The following is an 18,912-nucleotide window of genomic DNA, read 5'->3' on the forward strand; positions in this document are numbered from 1 at the left end:
CGTTTACGTCGTTAACCTAAGTAGCGCGCCGTGCAGCAGTTCCTTGGAAGTTCTTAATCGAATTCCGATACATATTGCGTTAACCCAACTATCATGCGGTCATCGTGAACTTGCACGCAAAACGTGTGTAATACATAATGAATTTCCTTCCTCGTTTAGTCTTTCAGCGTTTTTCACTTGTGAGAGAATTAATGCGCGCACTAAATGCAGAAATTCGGCACGAGCACCAATAAACACGGTGGCGGTTTCAGTGCAAAACGCAATTAAGTGCGCCTCAGTGCCGCCCAGTGAAAAACGCTATTTGACTTTTGCAAGCTCTCGGTTTGAACTGAAAAAACAAGCGTGTGAATAGAATGTACTTTTGGCATGAAGCACAAAGAAATATATATTTATAAAATTTGAAATACGCAAAAATGGAGAGAAAATTAGTTGGCGACTGTAGCGATGGTAGCAGCGGATGAGTGGTACAAGCGGCTTTTCTTTCTAAAAATCATTCGAAGCGAGCACTCTTGCCGATGCGCCCCATGCGTCCGCTGATGCTCGTCGTCGAGCGTCGTCGAGCATCGTCGAGTACGGTTGGCTCCGAGGTGGCCGGCGGCGTGGCGCGCGGCGGCGCGGCGGCGGTGTCGACGGCGACGACGGCGACGACGGCTGGCGGCTGGCGGCTGGCGGCTGGCGCGCGGCGCGGCGCGGCGCGCCAGGCCGCCAGGCCGCCAGGCGCACGAGTCGCCACGAGTGAGTCAGTTCAGTCGGCCGCCGGGTGTCGTTGGAGTAGCGTGTCACGCGCGTTGCCGATCGTTTCTTCCGTCGTTCGCGTTATGCGTGCCGCGATAATCGGCCATCGATCGTGACAACTCTCGACCACGATGATCTCGACGCTCTGATTCGAGGGAAACACGATCTTCTAACCTAACGACCAATACGCCGTGGATGCCAAAGAAAGAAGGGCGGGGGGGGGGAGAGAGATTCGCCACGTGGACGCGGTTATTCCGAGATTAAACCGATTTAAAGCCGAATTGGGATGTTGCCGCGCGACCTTAGCACTATTGTCGCGATGGTGACGACAGGTCTCGTCGTCATCGTTGTCAGCAGCGGTGCGCCCACAAATTTAGATCCGGAGGATTACGAGGTGCTCGCCGACAACGAGGCGCGATCCAGTGATAAAGGTAATGCGCGCGTCTATATCTTTTAATCGAAGCGAACGCTACTTATATGCGTATCTAGACCAAAAACGCGAGCACGAGTTACACCTTCAGCAAACTTATCGTCACTTTTCTTCCAGTTGATAATATCATTATATTTTTTCGACATTTGAAATTATGTTGTCACTTTTTAATCTCATACATAACTCTTTCTAGAATAGATAAACATAAAAATTAATTTGTCGATGGCAAAGAAACATTAGTACCTAAGACTAATCTAGGCTATAAAGCTAAATTTACCAAGAGGCGGCAAATTTCGGGAACTGCATTTTTTTAAACAATTTCTAAAATATTGTATGTATAATATGTTACCTTTCACGCGAATGATTGAAAAAATTGTCCATCGATCACTAAATTCAAGTTGAAGTTTCGTGATCTTCATTTGTTTTGAGTTGATCTGTGTGCTCCTGCACTAACACGCTTCGAGCACGAAAAATAATTAAAAGTCTGACGAGGTATTTTCCAAGACGGCTGATCAAAGGCAAATTTTCGCCGCACTGTCAAGTGGGGCTGGGTATGATTAAAGAACGATGACATTATCGTGACTGTTCTAGTTTCACAGAGAATAATAAATACGATCTTGGCGGAGTAAAAACTATTTAAAAAGTATTCACAAGAGCAATGAGCGTTTAAAGCGTTTAAATACCTTAGCATTATTATTGTACATTGAAGCAGAGTTTAATCGCGAAACAGATTATAATTCTATTATCAACGAGTTTGCTATTAGCAACCGCGCATGTAACGTTCTATCACAATAAATATGTATTTTGTGTATAGTATATAATTTTGCAATATGTTAATATAGTATTCTAATAAAACTAAACAAATTGAAAAATTAAATTAAATACTTAGTTTTATTTATACGCGATCTACATACGCGTTTCAACATTTATATTAGGTGTTCCGGTTAGTTTTGAGGGCTCACTGTAATAGCTGTAACTATAAACCTATTAGAGACATTTTGAACATTAGTACGTCAATTCAAAGCTTGGATTTTTACAAACGATTTGACACGTTAAGTGCATTTGTAAACATATAACCACACTTTTTAGTGCGATCGAAAATGGAGCGTGATACGGATCATTTTCATCATCTATTACTTTACTGCTTGATTGGAAGAAAACGGCTGCCGAAGCTCAACGATTCATCTCAGAAACTTATTCTCAGTATACTCCATCAGTTAAAACATGTGATTACTGATATCGACGATTCAAAAGTGCAGTGATTTCGATTTCAAAGACGAAGAATCAAATCAGGTCAACCAAAAAAAAAAAAAAAAAAAAAAAAAAAAAATCGAAGATGCCGCGAATTGCAGGCGTTGTTGGATGAAAACTCGCTCAAACGCTTGGTGGAAAATTAGCTAAAGCATTAAACGTTGGTAAAGCAACGGTTTTTTTTTATCATTTACACGCAATTTACATGCGTTTACATGCACTTTTATCGGTTGTATCGTTACATAACGATGCTCGATCGCACATTGCAAAAGCAGTTCAAGATACGTTATTGATATTAAAATAGGAAGTCCTACCACATGCCGCGTATTCACCAGACTGTGCTCCTTTGGATTATCACTTATTTCGATTCGATCGCAGCACGGTCTGGATGATCAGCATTTCAAAACATATGATGAAATCAAAAAATGGCTCGATGAATGGGTTGTTTCAAAAGACGAACATTTTTTTCCCGCTGAATTCACTTATTGCCAGAAAAGTGGGAAAAAGTTTTAGTTAACGATGAACATTATTTTGAATAAAATATAATTTAACGTTTCTTTTAAATGGATGTGTTGATGGAAATTTTTGCAAAAAAATCTCTCAAAATTAACCGAAACACTTATAATAAACCTTGCAATTATACTTGTGCATAAAATAACGCAAGAAGGCATACGGAATATAGAATTTGATGAAATTTAAGTTACACTTGGCAAAGATTTAATTGTCTAGGGGGCATGCGACACGAGTCCTAATCCGGCCTTGAATGGATGGATCTTTGACCGATCGCTCGTCCTTTCTTCCTTTGACATCGAGATGTCAGCCTCCTTTCATTATTTTAATACGGATATAAATAAATGGCTAACGCTTTGATATCAAACTATTACGTTGTTAGGAGAGTTAGACGCGATATACTTGCGTGCGAGTGATTGGCATGCTTGTTTTACTAATTCTCGTGATTTTAGTAAGAAAGAATAGTCGCTGTCGCGTTTGCTCAATTATACCTGTATGCATCTAATATGTGAAAGGATCGCGACGTCAAAGTTAATTATAGAATCAGGAATATGATAAAACTTGAATAATTTAACAATTAACGAAAAAAGCCATTATATTCAGTGATCTCAATATATTTTCGATACGTTTAATTGTAATACATATTAGAAGAACAGTAGTACGTCTTTACAAGCTCTCGGTCCACATCCACAAAAATGCAAGAAATTTTTTAAATTTAAAGTTAAAAATTCAAAGTTATTTTTACTTAAACAAAACAAAAACGCGAATTTCTCGAAAGTTAAATTTCTCCGTCGTAAACCGATTTACGGTTGAAGGGTGGCCTCCCAGAAATACTCGACGCCAAAGAATTTGTCAAAACAATTTAGTTGCAAACAAACAAAGGCTATTGCGCGATGGTGTAAACTATCTTAAAAGGGGGTCGGTCGTTGTTCGAGGAATGCTTGACGCGAGCAATAAAATCGTTTACTCGAATCGAGCGAGCGGGGTGCGACGCGACGCGACGCAACGCGACGCAACGCGACGCAACGCGACGTATGTACAAATGATTCACGATCGATCGATAGATTTATAATACATCGCGAGAGAGGCGCCCGCTACTAGCATCACGTGGACTGATGGACTCCTTTCTTCTCTCTTTCAGCTTTTCACAATGAACCGCAATAATTTTCAACCGCGCGCGAGCGCGTGCACACACACACACACACACACACACATGCACGCTCGCACGCACGCACGCACGCACGCTGCGTACATTTTCTTTAAGTAACGCGCGGTTTAACGTCATTTTCCCCATAATTTACTTATGTGCGATTCCGTCTCTCGTCGCGCACGAGTGCGTACTTGTGTAGAAATAGTCGGACGAAGACGGCGCGGGATGCGAGCTAATAATTTTGAAATTTCGTTTGCACAATAGCGAGACTAGTCGCACGATAGAAAGACGATAAAACACACGCCGGGCGCCAGCTAGGCGCGCGGACAGTCGAGTACGTAGCGCATTATACCTATATGCATGATAAATACCGACACGCTTGTTGCACGCGTAGCGTACGTTGTTGCATCACGTCCGCGTGCCGTATTTTCATTTCCTTCTTGGATAACCCTAAAAACAAATTGTAAGTGGACTTGAACCTGGACCGGTTGACGGACGATTGGATTATTTTTTTTTTATGGAATCTATAGATTTCTAAATCAATTTATAATTTATATCAATGGCGCATTTTTTATTTCTCTAGGATTACAACGAAATTTAATTGATTTTTTTAGGAAAACTTTTAAAATGAAAACGCTTTTTTAATTTTAATTGACGCATAATTATGGCAAGCCATTTTATTTTTTAACAGCATAACGGAAATGTTCTGTAATATAAATGTTATAAAAATTAATTGACTCAAAAAATTATTAGTTTAAATGAATAATTAAAATTATGTCCAGACGTAATAATAATTCGACAAATTAAAATTAGGAATGCAACATAATAGAAATACGGATTTATTTTTATGTCAATACATAATATTATTTTATGGAATTATTATTACGTCGCGACATAATTTTAATTTGTTGAATTTTATTATTATGTCGCAATATAATTTTAATTCGATATAAAGGAATTTCTCAATGCGGAATTAAAATTATGTTGAAACATAATAAAAATTCAGAATTATTACTATATCGCGGCATAATAATAATTCGATGGATTAAAGTTAAGTCAACGCATAATAATAATTTGGCGAATTAAAATTGTGTTGCGACGTAATAATAATTTCTTGAATTAAAATTATGTATCGACATAAAAATAATTCCCTATATCTATTATGTTGCATAATTTTAATTAGTGAAATTATTATTGTGTCTGGACATAATAATTTTAATCATTTATTTAAACTCATAATTCTTTGAGACAATTATTTTTCAAAACATTAATATTAGAGAACATTTCTGTTGTGCTATTAAAAAGTAAAATATCTTGCTATACATAATAGTTAAGCGCAAGCTGAGAGACGCACGATTGTCGATTCCATGGAATTATTTCGTCCGCTGATTACAATTTCTCGACCGTAGTTCGCATCTTCGAAAAAGCTGCAATCAGCTCAAGTAAAGTTGGTAATCCGAATGCGTTCGACGAATCGCTCGTTAAATTATCCGCACGGTGTCCGATACGAAGACTCACTCATTAGCGCATGCGCGCATGCGAAATAAAAATTGCCAAACTAACAATAAGTGAAATTGTGTCTTGGTAGATTTCGTGTAACATGAGTCACGCATAGAAACCGAGCTATATTCACTAGATAGAGATGGTTATACTTGTGCGATTTAAATTTTATGTATCCGCGTGCTGCATATACAATGCAATCGTCACAGAGATCAAAAAATATATATATTATTTTTTAATTTATTACACGGAGCTGTAAGCTTCGAAAAATCGTGCGTTTTGAAATTGACATCTATCTTTTGTTTTCTATCGCGAGTTGTTCAGAATGAGAAATTGAAACCAATTGCCAGTATTATAAAATGAAAAAAATGTTTACAGAAGCGGGGGGAGGGGAGAGAGAGAGAGAGAGAAAAATTTCTTACTAATTACAAATTTATGCAATTTGGATCGGGTCAAGTTTGTAATTACATTTAAAGGAAAGGGTAAATTTGTCGATGGCATTATCTTTTAAAAAATTTTGTTTAATCGTAGCTTCAATCTACACTGTTACTTGTATTGTTGTCGTTGTCGCCACCACGTCGAGTCACCGTTGTCTTTCGAGTGGCGAGTGGCGCGACACGACGAAAAATGCGAGCTCATCGACGCCAACGACGACAGCGGAGCGTATATGTATTTATATACGCATACGCCTGGTTGATCACTACACACACGACGCGTTCACGCGCGCTTCTCGTAAGTATCACGGCGTGGCGACTATCGCGTAGTCGCCTGTACAGCTGGCGCACGCGCGCACGCGCACGCACGCACGCACGCACGCACGCACGCACGCACGCACGCACGCACGCACGCACGCACGCACGCACGCACGCACGCACGCACGCACGCACGCGCACGCACGCACGCACGCACGCACGCACGCACGCACGCACGCACGCCGCACGCACGCACGCACGCACGCACGCACGCACGCACGCACGCACGCACGCACGCACGCACGCACGCACGCACGCACGCACGCACGCACGCACGCACGCACGCACGCACGCACGCACGCACGCACGCACGCACGCACGCACGCACGCACGCACGCACGCACGCACGCACGCACGCACGCACGCACGCACGCACGCACGCACGCACGCACGCACGCACGCACGCACGCACGCACGCACGCACGCACGCACGCACGCACGCACGCACGCACGCACGCACGCACGCACGCACGCACGCACGCACGCACGCACGCACGCACGCACGCACGCACGCACGCACGCACGCACGCACGCACGCACGCACGCACGCACGCACGCACGCACGCACGCACGCACGCACGCACGCACGCACGCACGCACGCACGCACGCACGCACGCACGCACGCAGCTTCGACTCGGTGGCGCCTGTCGGCTACACGGATGTGCATGCGTGCGTGACGAGTTTGTACCTCTTTGGCTATGTACGTTCCGTACATAAATACTTGGCCGTGTACACATATGTGGTGTCCCACCAAGTGATCGCTATGCCCGGATTCGGAACGATGCCCTGCTTCGTGGAATTTGCTCAAGGATGCGATATTCGGCGGATTACTTTTCAAAAACAGTTTCGATAATTTCGCCATCGGTCATTATTTTTCGCGAGAATTTTGTTTTATCTGAAATATGCGGCGCGATTAAAGGTACGTCGTTTTTGTCGCGATACTGTCGTATCGTCTCATTACTCGTTACTGCATTTATGTCTACACTGTCTACATTTAGCAAATAGTACAATACGGGAATGACTGCTGTCGCATGTATATTAAAATGGATACTCGTCAGTTGTCGTAATATCAAATAACTTGTCGTCATTTTTCATATTTTTCACCAAATATCGCACGCGTAAAAGTTGCGCTATACGCCAAACAAACGGCTTGTTCTTTTCGCAAAACGAAATACGCGCACGCATCTTGAGAGAGAGAGAGAGAGAGAGAGAGAGAGAGAGAGAGAGAGAGAGAGAGACCGGTTTGAAGGTTTGAACATGGCATATGTATGTATCCCGTGATACATATTGATTTTAATCGACGTTGTGACACATTCCACCGTTAATTAAATAACCTATTGTTAATTAAGATGGTGGAAGATACAACAGACGCGAAAGCGTCGCGTGAAGAAATAGGCGCTTTCGCTTCGCAAATATATTGCAAACCATATGCACAGATTGAGCAAAGACAACTCGACGAGCGACGAGCGATGCGTAAAATTAATGATTCATTCGATGGTCGCTGCGATGCTACAAGTTAGAAGAAAAGAGTTTCTTATGCGCGGCGGCGATATCGGGAGTCAGGAGTCGGAAGGTGCGTGACAATGCTGCGCCAACGTCACCATTCGTCGAAAATTCTCTCTCAAGTTTTAGTAATTATTTCAAAATAAACAAATTTATACGTCTGATTCGTTGCTTCACTTTGCGATGGCAGGTGTTTCGAGATGCTAATTCATACGTTTTTAATCTCCAGTTTACCACTTATTTACGTGATTTAACATTTATGTTTACAGCGTTATATTATTTCATATGGAATTATTTCATATCGGAATCGCGTAGAATGTAGATCCTTACAAACTATTTGTACCGTAGTACAATATCATTCGTAAAAGTTGCGTTTTTGAAAAAACGCGGAATCATTTTTTGTCCCACGCGCGCGCGCGTTTATTCGTCCCAGAGTTTACGAAGAGCCATACGGTTTTCGAGAGTACAAGGGTGCTCTGTATACATGTAACGAGCGAATAAACACTGAAACCTGGGCAGAGGGACGTGTTTATACACCGGTAGTAGATTTCAAACAAATAGACAGATTTTATATCGATGAATCATGTGTCGCATATATCGCCACTGAATATTGTACGTCAATATATATTACAACGAAACCTCTTTTTCTCGTCGTAAGTTAATTTAAAAAATTTCAGATGGTCGAAAGATTCTTTCGGGTGCTTTTCACTCACGTATTTTACGCTCGAGAAAACGATTGACAATAGTACAAATATAGTATATCGATGCACACGCGCGAGAGAGCTTTTTTACTATCAGATATATATATATATATATATATATATATATATATATATATATATTGCATAGTAACGCATATGTAATTTATAATTTTAATTTAGTGTTTGTTGAGGAATAATTTCGCACGTTTGAAATTAGCTGAATGAGTTAAAAGAGTCATATGATAGAATAATCATCTTTCTCTTTTTTCTCAACGCAACGCGTTGTCTTATCTTCCGCTCTTCATTCTTTGCGTTTACACGTATCTTTCTTTCCCGTATTAATATTGCCATGCGCATAATAAATTTGTTATATTTGGTTTAAATAATTTTTCATCGGTATTCATGATGCTCTCAGTCTATTCGTTCGTGTTATGTAAAAATTACGCGCGCGTTTCCGCGGCGGCGCCGCCGCCGCCGCCGCCGCCGCCGCCGCCGCGTACGATCGCGTGTACGATCACATAAACGATCACGCGTACGCGATCTCGCTATAAATATAATCCCGCTGATCCCGCTCCTTAGAATACGTATTCCGATTGATTCAACTTGGAACTTGACGGCTTAAAATATCATTTAATTGCTACAGCAATCGTTGCTTATTATAATTTATTATAATTTACATTATCGATCGGACAAAACAAAGCAAGAAAAAAATCGTCATTAATGTCACGTCTCGATCACAGTCGCGTCTCGACGATATTTCCCACGATAAACGCACACAGACACACGGATACGCGCGCGCGAGCGAGCGAGCTTACTCTTCTTTTCATCCGTTGGACGTGGATCCGTCTAAAGATGCCTAAAGTGCATTTCGCGCGATCAAAAATGCGCGACGAACCATGCAAAATCGCGTGCGCGCGTTATTCCGCGTATATATATACCTGCCCGGGAACGTTTGCTTCTCGCTATTTACAATCGACTATCAATCATTGCGCGCGTTATATCCGTGGCATTCGAAATAGACGGACGCGCGCGTTATGTTAATAGCGCGCTTCGTATGCGATGCGTCGCGTTACGCTCAGACACGCGTACGTACACGTATGCGCACGCATGTGCAGTCCGAGAATTGAGATGCATCGAATCCAAATGAACGAGCGCTGTCGCCATTCTGGCGATTCTGACCGCGTCGCCGCCGCCGCCGCCGCCGCCGCCGCCGCTGCCGCTAGCTCAACCGCTTCAACCAACCAACTTATTGTGATACGCGATGACTGAACGGTGGCTGATGAGAGCGTCGTCGTCGTCGTCGTCGTTGTTTCTAAATCGTTTGAAAACGACCGTCATTTTCGAATGTCGAATGCTTCTTTCGATCTCAACGAGATGAAAATCTCGATGAGCCTAGTTTTAGAAAGACAAATGGATACAAATTCTTTTCCTATTACTTTTATCCTACTTTAATCCAAGTACGAAGATTTGGGTTTTTGTAGATAGGTATATTTGCATTTTCGCGGCATATTCGCCATCACACCCGTTGGGCGAGAGATATCTTTCTCGTTGTACATGTACGTTGAATCACCGAGAGTGGCGATAGCTAGCCAATAACGGCGCGACCGTTCTGGATCAATTAACGCGACTCCGAGCTTCCCTCTTTGCAGCACTTTTTGCGGATGACCGATGACGCGTTTGCATCGCTCGAGGCGAGCGAAAGTAATCGCGGGATAGAAAGAAAACGAGAGAATATTGGCGCGGCCTACTGCAGCGATTCGTCCTCAATTATCGCCAAGGAATGTCCGATGTTAAGTACTTGCCGTAAATAAAAACCAAAATTTGTCCATGTTAATATTTATTTATAATTTAATATTTGGCAATGCGACGCGTTTCTTACATCTTTTTACAGACATATCTGGTATCGATGCAGCGTATGCAGTCACAATACGTTACTATAAATAAATGCATCGTACAATATATTCTAAGAATCAATGTCAACGATTTGAAGGAAACGCCTTTATGATCACGCATACTCGAAGCTACACTTGCCATTTTTATCATGCTGTTAATGAAATAACGAGTCATTTAATCACTTCAATATTAACGAGACATCGTCGACATTATTTTTCACTTTACAAGGAGAATACAATTGTAACGATGCGTGATGTGAGGATCGTATACATTATAGGTATATATATATATATATATATATATATATATATATGTATATGTACATACGTGTACGCGAAGGTAAAATAAACGATGCATTATGTAGCAGAGAGGATAGCTCCGGTTTCATTGATAGCGGTCGATGAAGCGTAGCCGAATCAGGAACGCGATATCGTTTGGAGTAATCGCTCGCGTGCATTCTCCAAGCTTGGGACGCGGGGCGCGCGACCCCGCGTTTGCCGCGCAGAGTCGAGCCGAATCGTCGTCAACTTTATCAACTTGAGCAGCGATCATTACCGTAGATTTCTTATTGTTCCGCTCCTAGCTACGTACGAGAGGAAATCTAAACGGTCTACTAGTCACCCTCCGGATACCCGCGGAAATCGCGGATATGACGATTGTCCTGCTGCGTTGTGTCGCTTCTTCTCCGTTTTACCAATAAGACGAGGAAAATCGCCGCAACTGTTTCAAACACACACACACACACACTTCCTTTCTATATCCAGTACACGCGTTTAGCCTTTGTTCTCGCGATAAATCATCGAACGCTTCACTAACTTCGGAGTTAAGGCGTTATCTATCGCTTACTCTCGTTTACCGATTTATACGCATCGCGAAGCAAAAAAAAAAGGAAGTTTAGGTATTAAAACTGATGGTACTGTACGGAGTTTGTCGTCATTTGGGTCATTCGAGTCGCGAGAAAGGAATGAATTAGAGCCAGTGGTTCGGCTAGGCGCCAGCTGGTCTCGATGAGCGAGTCGGCCAGTCAGGTGTCCCACGTCCGCCCCGCTAACAGAGGGGGCTCAAAGGGACATAGGTTCCCGCTAAAGAGGTACGATAAGACACGACGCGTGTGCGATGACAAGAGAATAGGGAAAATAAGAAAAAATTTTATATTATCTCACCACGATAAGATAATAACCGCGAAATACAATCGATTGGAAAACACATGAGCGTGCAATTGTCACGCTCGATAATCGAGGCAATTTACTTGGATCCCTTGGAGGATTACCATCCGTGCCAAGCGATCGATAAACAAAGAGATGTTTTGTGGAGGAGGACGTATATGAGATCATGTCTAATTTGTCAAAAGAATCGGAATGGAAACTATCTAGACGGTAGATCCGCCGCGGCGTCGTCTAGGACTCGAGGAATCAGTCAGTTATTGACGCGCATACTCCTCGTTGAGTCGCGCGAGCGTAGCTAGGCGTAACTAGGCGAGTTAAAATTTCAAGTTTAATCAGCGTCGCAGAAATCTCTAACTAATCACGAGCACTTTTGGTCATCGCGCGAATCAAGGATGATTATCTCTGCAAAAAACACGAAAATTATAAAAGGGTTTGCGCGTCTCTCGAGAAGCAACGCGTGTAATTTAGAGCAATTTGGCGATTGCATATAATTGATGAGGATGCCTTTTACTTGCCGATGGGGCCGCTCGCGTCGCGTCCGCATATCCGAGTTAAGTAGGGCTAATCACCGGGTTGCCGAAGCTCGGGAACATCAAGAGCCTGTCTTCTAGCGCCGAAATGCCGCGCCGCGCCGCATCGCGTATACACTTACGTTGGCCGTATACTATATATTCGGGATGCCGGAGCCTCGTAAGATACATGTACCTGGGCCCCTCTGTCCATGGAATGGCAGGGCCCCCGGAGTGAAGCTCTCCGCCTGCCTATTTCCCAGAACGAGGACCCCGGCTCTCCATTGTTCTTGCTAATTGCCACCCCGCCGTAACCAACCAGCAGCGTTGGCCGCCGGCAACGGCGTTCCCGCAACCCGCTTTCCGAATCGTCTCCAATCGTCGTCTCTCCCTTTCTCATAATGCTCGAATAGAGCTCGGCTCGATAGTTACAAGTCCCAACGCAAATACCACCGTCGATATTGTACCTTTGTAAAATGAAAATTAACCGAAAGCCGGACGAGCGGGATTAGGCGGATCGTCCCACACGCCCTATCGTCTCTCGTCCCTCGCCCCTCGCCCGAAGGGAAGGTTCGCTCATCGTGTAGCGAAAATATTTCAGTTCTTGACCTGTTTCTCTTTCAAACGAATGCATTTTAGAAACAAAGTGGTTACTTTCGAGGACGAGAGTAATCTCTATGACATTTGTTTATACATATTGTGAGGACAAAAGCATTCCTCGTACTTCCTTAGGGATCACGCATAAACCTTGATCGTCTTTAGCTCTTCAGCGATGCTGACAGTTGATGCAGTTAATTGACAGTTTTGACTCGATTAATGCTACAGGTATAATAAAACCAATCGATTCAGTTGGTTGCTCATTGTTCGTTTTGGTCAAGTAAATTTATTCGTTTTCCTTTCAAATAATCATGTGGCGAAAAAAATCAATATTCTAAATTCTTAATTTTTCTAAAACTTGGATTAAACTATCGAATGGAACGCAAGATTCTAAGTTCAAAGATTTTTACACCGAAAAGGTGGTTCGATGAAAGCGTTTCTCACGAATCGTTGGACGGAGCGCCGCGGACCGGTCCTCCTCTTCGGCCTCTTCATCATCAACGCTCTTTCGACCACTCCTTTCGCCTTTCCACGACGATGATGAGCCGCGGCCGGTCCTTTTTCCTTTTCGCATAACTCCGCGGATTCGTATCGCTTCCACTCGTCCCTAAAACACTGAACAGGTGTCTCGTCGTGTCACCGTTGCCGTGATTCACTGCCGGAATCACTGACTCGATCTCCATTTTATTTTTCGATTTGCCATCCATTTACAATCCTAATCGCTACTTTAATACTTGCACGGTATTCCATCTCTCTGGATGCCTTATTTTTTTTCGTTAGCTTTTTTCCTTCAAATCACGTTTAATAAGCTGTTGTGACTCGAATTCGATGAAATACGCGATAGAAATAAACAAATGCGAATGTGTCATACACAATTTTAATACTTTTCAGTCGTGATCAAGTATGGCTAGTACGGATATATGTATGGTTACAGCGCGGCGTAACTGCGATTATTTAATAAATTTACAATTCTTTCATTCTCTTCACGAAACAGAGACGCGATTCGTTGTCGCTCTCACGCCAATTACCGTTATGCGAACTGCGCTCGCGGTAACGCTAATTAGCAAAGCTTGCTAATGCAATGTTTGGTTCAATAGAGAGAATTCGCAATATACTTATGCAAAGCACATCGCCTTGCGTAATGTTCTCGCGAGTTACACGCACGAATATACTTGAAGAGAGAGAAAGAGAGAGAGAGAGAGAGAGAGAGAGAGACTCGTTAGACCTCGGTCGTTGCGCGCAACAGACCCTGGCCGACACTGACGTACACTTTAGATACATCTTACATGTCGCGCATATATACGCATACATATGGGTCGTCGCTCTTCTAATTGTACGTACATACATACTAGCACGGTGCTCGTTGCTCGTATACGAATCATATGTCGGAAGTCGTGAAGCTGCGCACGCTTTCCCCAGCCGAGGATCGAATATCGCCGCAGTTTATTCCGTTAATCTTTTTATCTTTTAATCCATCTTTTCGTCGCATTTGCGCTTATGATACTAGATATATTATCGAGTACTTATCTCTCGTAACTCATTGTCAGAGAGTTTACATTATCTCGATCGCGCTACCTTATATCGATGAACAATGACGAGCGTTCACGAGGGAGACAAAGAAAAATTGTAAAAATGTACTTGGCACAATTAAGATGGATTCTTAATTATAGATGTTTTCGGTATATAAGCCAATATTTTGGAGGAAAAGTCAAATAACATTTAAAATTATACCTAATTTATTGAATTCATTCATTCGACTCGACGAGTGTAAATGAAACTGGAATGCGTTGCACAATAATTGAGAAATCGATAAAATTCGATTGATATTCATTGATCGTCGTTACACGTCAGTCTCGCCGGTGGGGTCCTCCAATAATATCGAAGGAACGAAAAAAGAAATGCAGGCGCGATGAGAGAGACCGGACCGACCCGCGGCGCGGCGGCGGCGGCGGCCGCCCAGGGAATAATTAATATACCGTAGACGCATAACGAACGACTCTGCGATGCAGTCTGTTTGTTTTCGGATGGTTCTTCTCCGGTCTCAGGCTTATGTCGGTCGTATCTCTCTTTGGTCGGGCCCCTCGACCTCCCGCTGCTCTTCTTCCCTCTTCCCTCTTCCTCCTTTCCCTTTTTTATTTTAAACGCGCGCGCGCGCGCGCGCACACGCGTATGGGCCTGTCCTCAGACGGTCGACTTTGAATATTTCTTTTAGAAGGCTACCGTTCTTTATTTCGACTCAACCGCTTTACCGGTATGTTTTAAAATGTACATTTTTAAAAATGTGTTTATCACAGCTTGAAAACGAATGGCCAAGTGAATGAGAAAAATTTACTGTCTGTAATCTCACTGGCAAACTTATTTCTGACCATTCGACGTGAAATTGAAAAATCCTCCAAACTTCCCAGGCTACGTGTAATTTCTTCATTTACGACGCGTGTTGTAATTGTAGCAACGCGATAAAGTGGTGAAATGGAGATATTCTTTCTCTCTTACGTGATATTTGATCAAGAGAATTATATGGAGAGATGTAGAGAGAAAGAAGATACATGAACGCAGAACGGAGCAGCGTGCCGCATGCCTCTCTCCATATATATTCTCTCCACTTTAATCTTTCTTTTGTGACTCGGCTGTTTTAGCGTTTTTTAGTCCCCGATGAGCTGGACCCCGACAGGCCGCGAACGGAGGGAGAGAGGGCCGGCCAGCCGGCCGACCGGCCGACCGGCCGGCACTCGCAAGTCTTTCGCTCGCGAAGGAGGAGCATGCGAAAGAGAAACAGAGATAGGTAAAGCATCGCTGCGGGCTTATTAGCAAGAAACCGGTGGAGAAAGACGAGGTCGCGAGGGGAACATGCGGCATGATGGTAGAGATCGGGGGTTGGCGTAAACGAAGCCCAGCATGCTCGCGGATAAAGATGGCTTCGCAATATCGTAATAAACGTGTGCCTCATCGTGTCTTTGTCTCTCTCTCTCTCTCTCGTTCTCTCATTTTTTTTCTCTTTCTTTATTTCGTTATACGTTCCTCATTAACGCACAGTCGCGTCGATTCGACGAGCCGACCACCCTTCTTGTACGTACATTTACGCCGTCGAACACGCGTTCGATACGACTCTTTTCGAAGTAGATACGATCTCGTTCAGACTTCTTTGAGATTTCGATAAAATACGAGGGTCGTCTGAAAAGCGTTTTGAGCCTAACATAGAAACAAATATTTTTCGGTCAATTTGATTTTTCAATAGTCTCCTTTTAAGGCGATTATGTTGAAAACAATTTTCCCAGCGATGCTAATCCCATTCCTTTAACCCATTCAAATAGTAATTGGCGTCTTGCTCTGCAAAATAAGTTTCTACGGATGCGACGACCTTCTCGTTCGAGGAAAAGTTCTGTGTCTTTCGAGTCAAACTGAGTTTAGGAAACAGGAAAAAGTCGCCAGCGGCCAGATCTGATGAATACGGTGGGTGGCATGGTGGTCAATCAATTCGTAACGACCACTCTGTATCTTTCTAACCGTGATTCTACGATCATCGTCCATTTGGTAAACTTTTTCTATGTTATCGCAGTTATTGGCCGTTTCAAACGCTCAAGCAACCCGTCAGTCAAGCTGGTAAGACTACGTTTAATTCAGCTGCTCATCTTTTCACAGAATGGCAAATGATGGGCTAGAGGCTAGAGTGTCTCCGTAAACGGCATCCAAGTCATCCAACGATCCAACTCTGCTTTAATTCGCGCAGGCGTATTGCCATTCAATTCAAATGCAAAAATTTAATCACGATACGATATTCGATTTTTCCCATTTTTATAAAAACACTGACGCCAACTGGCACAAATCACAAATGACTGCAAATGATTGTCAAACAATAACTAAATGTCCAAAATGGCTACAATTTTCTCAGGTATCTTTCAAAGCATATAGGTAACCAGAACGGTTTTAACGAGTAACGCCATCTTCAAGTTAACGTTCAAAACTTTTCAGACGACCCTCGTTTGTTCTTTTCGCGCGCGCGCGCGCGCGCGATTTAAACACGTCTGGAGAAGTTTGAGAAATCAAACGGTTCAAATCGCACAAACCCTCTTCGAGAGCCTTCGTGACTTCGATCTGGAACCAACCAATTCTGACAAAAGGATTAATTTCCGCTCCTCCTTGCGATGAAATTTGAAAAAAAATTTCAATTCAACGTTTAATTTAAAAACCATTTACGATTATAGGATTGGCGTTTTTGATTGCAGATTCCTCTAATGTAAGAGAAGTGAGATGCTACTGCAATCAACCGGAATGCGTTCCTCAGGGATACATGTGTCGTGGTAGGGGCTGCTTCACAAAGTTACCAAATACACCGCTCTCAAAAGCGGATCATACTGCTCACAGCGGTTGCCTCGACGACAACTTGAAAAGTCACCAGTGTCCCGTAGGATTTCTCTGCTGTGACCAAGATCTCTGCAATCACGTGGACAATCCTGCGATGAGAAATAGACTCAATAAGACTCTACGAGGTTCGATGACTACGTCCCCTTTCTCTCGTGTCTCCATTATCTCGCATGCTATTAATAAGACATTCTCAACATTTTACTTGTCACATCTTTCACATTGATTATCGTAATGTGTGTTTGTTCAACAGGCATCATTATGCATGGTTGAAATATATTCCTCCAAATCTTTGCAAAACATTAATCAAATTAAATTTTTTTAATACGTAAATATCTCTTTCTAAACTTTCGGGGAAAAAAAAGAACTTGTCGTGTTTGTTAAACATTGATTTTAACTTGTCGATAATATCAATCATTGTAGTATTTGGCGATCAGCGAGCGTACTTGGCCCCATTACATCCAAACAGTCATGGAAGTCAGGCGACTGACGGCTGGTTCCCGACGGCGACGATCATCGTGGCTATCTGTGGATTTATCGTCTTGCTGATGATCGCTAGTTTAGCTGTCAGATGGCTTCAGCCTATGCCGGCGCAAAACACTAATAAATTCGTGCCACATCGAACATCCGATAACGGGCCGCCCTTACTTGGATCACCAAAAGTGCCTCTGGTTTAAGAAATTTCGTCATCTTCGAGCAAAGTTTTCCGTGCGATAAGAGATGTTCTCTAAGTGATAGTTTTAATTAATAGAGCTGGCTGCGCTAGTTTGGTATATGACTCGTGAAATAAAATTAGATTTGTGCCATATGCATACATTTGCGTAGCGAAGAGATCCGTGTACTTGTATGTTTATCTTAAAAATGACAAGTACAGACCGGATAGATCTCTTTACGAGTAATCCTTATGTCGATTATGACTTTGTGTCATTTTCATTGATTTCTTACAATATGAAAAGTATTTATATGAAAAAATAGACAGTCTGCAATTTGCAAGGTTTTACAGAGAGCAGAGTCATATATCAAGTCCAGCCGTAAGGGGCTGTCTAGGAAGCGAGCTAGCGGGCCGTCAAAGGTTCCATTTGGCTGTGAATTCTACGAAGAAAGCAACTATTGTAAATTATATATCGTAACCATAACGTATTACTCGTTGCATTTCCTCGAAACGTCGACGCGACGCGAGCGTTGTCGCAAGATCAAAGAGTGAGAATGGGTCAAGATTTTTCGATCCTTTAAACATGACATTACATGATGACACAAAGTACGATACGTTTTTCTGTGTCGCTGTAAGATTGTAAATATAGATATGTATCTATGTATTTTTTTATCATCTTGAACGACACATTACAAATTTGACGATATTATTGAGTTACGATGATGTGTGTGTGTGTGTGTGTGTATGCGCGCGCGTGTGTGTGGGGGGAGAGGGGGAGAGAGAGAGAGAGAGAGAGAAAGAAACGTTCGTCAACGATCATTAAATTCTATTCGCTAAGAATATTAGTGCATAATTTTAATTTACGATATGGTACACGCACCAATAAAATAAGGAAAGATTATATTTCGTTAACGATCTATAAGAATTATTCCTATAGATGGAAAGTAAAATTTGTGATCAACATAAAATTTTTTGTCCAAGTTTGCGACTCGAGTCACAGCCATTAATTTTGTGAAAGTGTACTTTATGTTCTTTATACATATTTTCAAGCGGATTTCACATAAATATTATATTGTGATAATACGACATAATAATAATAGTAATAATAGTAACTAAACAAACACATGTAGGTCTGCCTAGACTTTGTTTTATACATGTTACTTGTAAGAAATAAAAAGAAAAAGTTAAAATAGAGTGTATATG

General features: G+C 42.5%; 1 protein-coding gene across 3 annotated transcripts; it reads left to right on the forward strand.

The window, feature by feature from the left end:
- The first annotated feature begins 723 nt into the window (after positions 1-723).
- Positions 724-18,901, forward strand: LOC105201796 (BMP and activin membrane-bound inhibitor homolog). Of its 3 annotated transcripts, none has more exons than XM_011169997.3 (3): positions 724-1,166; positions 16,922-17,185; positions 17,481-18,901. In XM_011169997.3, the coding sequence occupies exons 1-3, from the start codon at positions 1,022-1,024 to the stop codon at positions 17,732-17,734; spliced, it is 663 nt and encodes a 220-aa protein (XP_011168299.1). In that variant the 5' UTR covers positions 724-1,021; the 3' UTR covers positions 17,735-18,901. The 3 variants fall into 3 exon arrangements, with proteins under 3 accessions (XP_011168299.1, XP_039309623.1, XP_039309624.1); XM_039453689.1 differs by lacking the exon at positions 724-1,166 and adding an exon at positions 5,324-6,308; XM_039453690.1 differs by lacking the exon at positions 724-1,166 and adding an exon at positions 10,760-15,480.
- Positions 18,902-18,912: the final 11 nt, after the last annotated feature.

This window comes from Solenopsis invicta, chromosome 9, assembly GCF_016802725.1.
Source record: "Solenopsis invicta isolate M01_SB chromosome 9, UNIL_Sinv_3.0, whole genome shotgun sequence".
NCBI classification, from domain to species: domain Eukaryota; kingdom Metazoa; phylum Arthropoda; class Insecta; order Hymenoptera; family Formicidae; genus Solenopsis; species Solenopsis invicta.

Coding starts and splice junctions, on each gene's coding strand:
- LOC105201796 (XM_039453689.1), top strand. CDS start 6,071: ATGGCATTATCTTTTAAAAAATTTTGTTTAATCGTAGCTTCAATCTAC. Junction 6,309..16,921: donor CGCGTTCACGCGCGCTTCTC/GTAAGTATCACG, acceptor TTTTGATTGCAG/ATTCCTCTAATGTAAGAGAA. Junction 17,186..17,480: donor ACTCAATAAGACTCTACGAG/GTTCGATGACTA, acceptor CAATCATTGTAG/TATTTGGCGATCAGCGAGCG.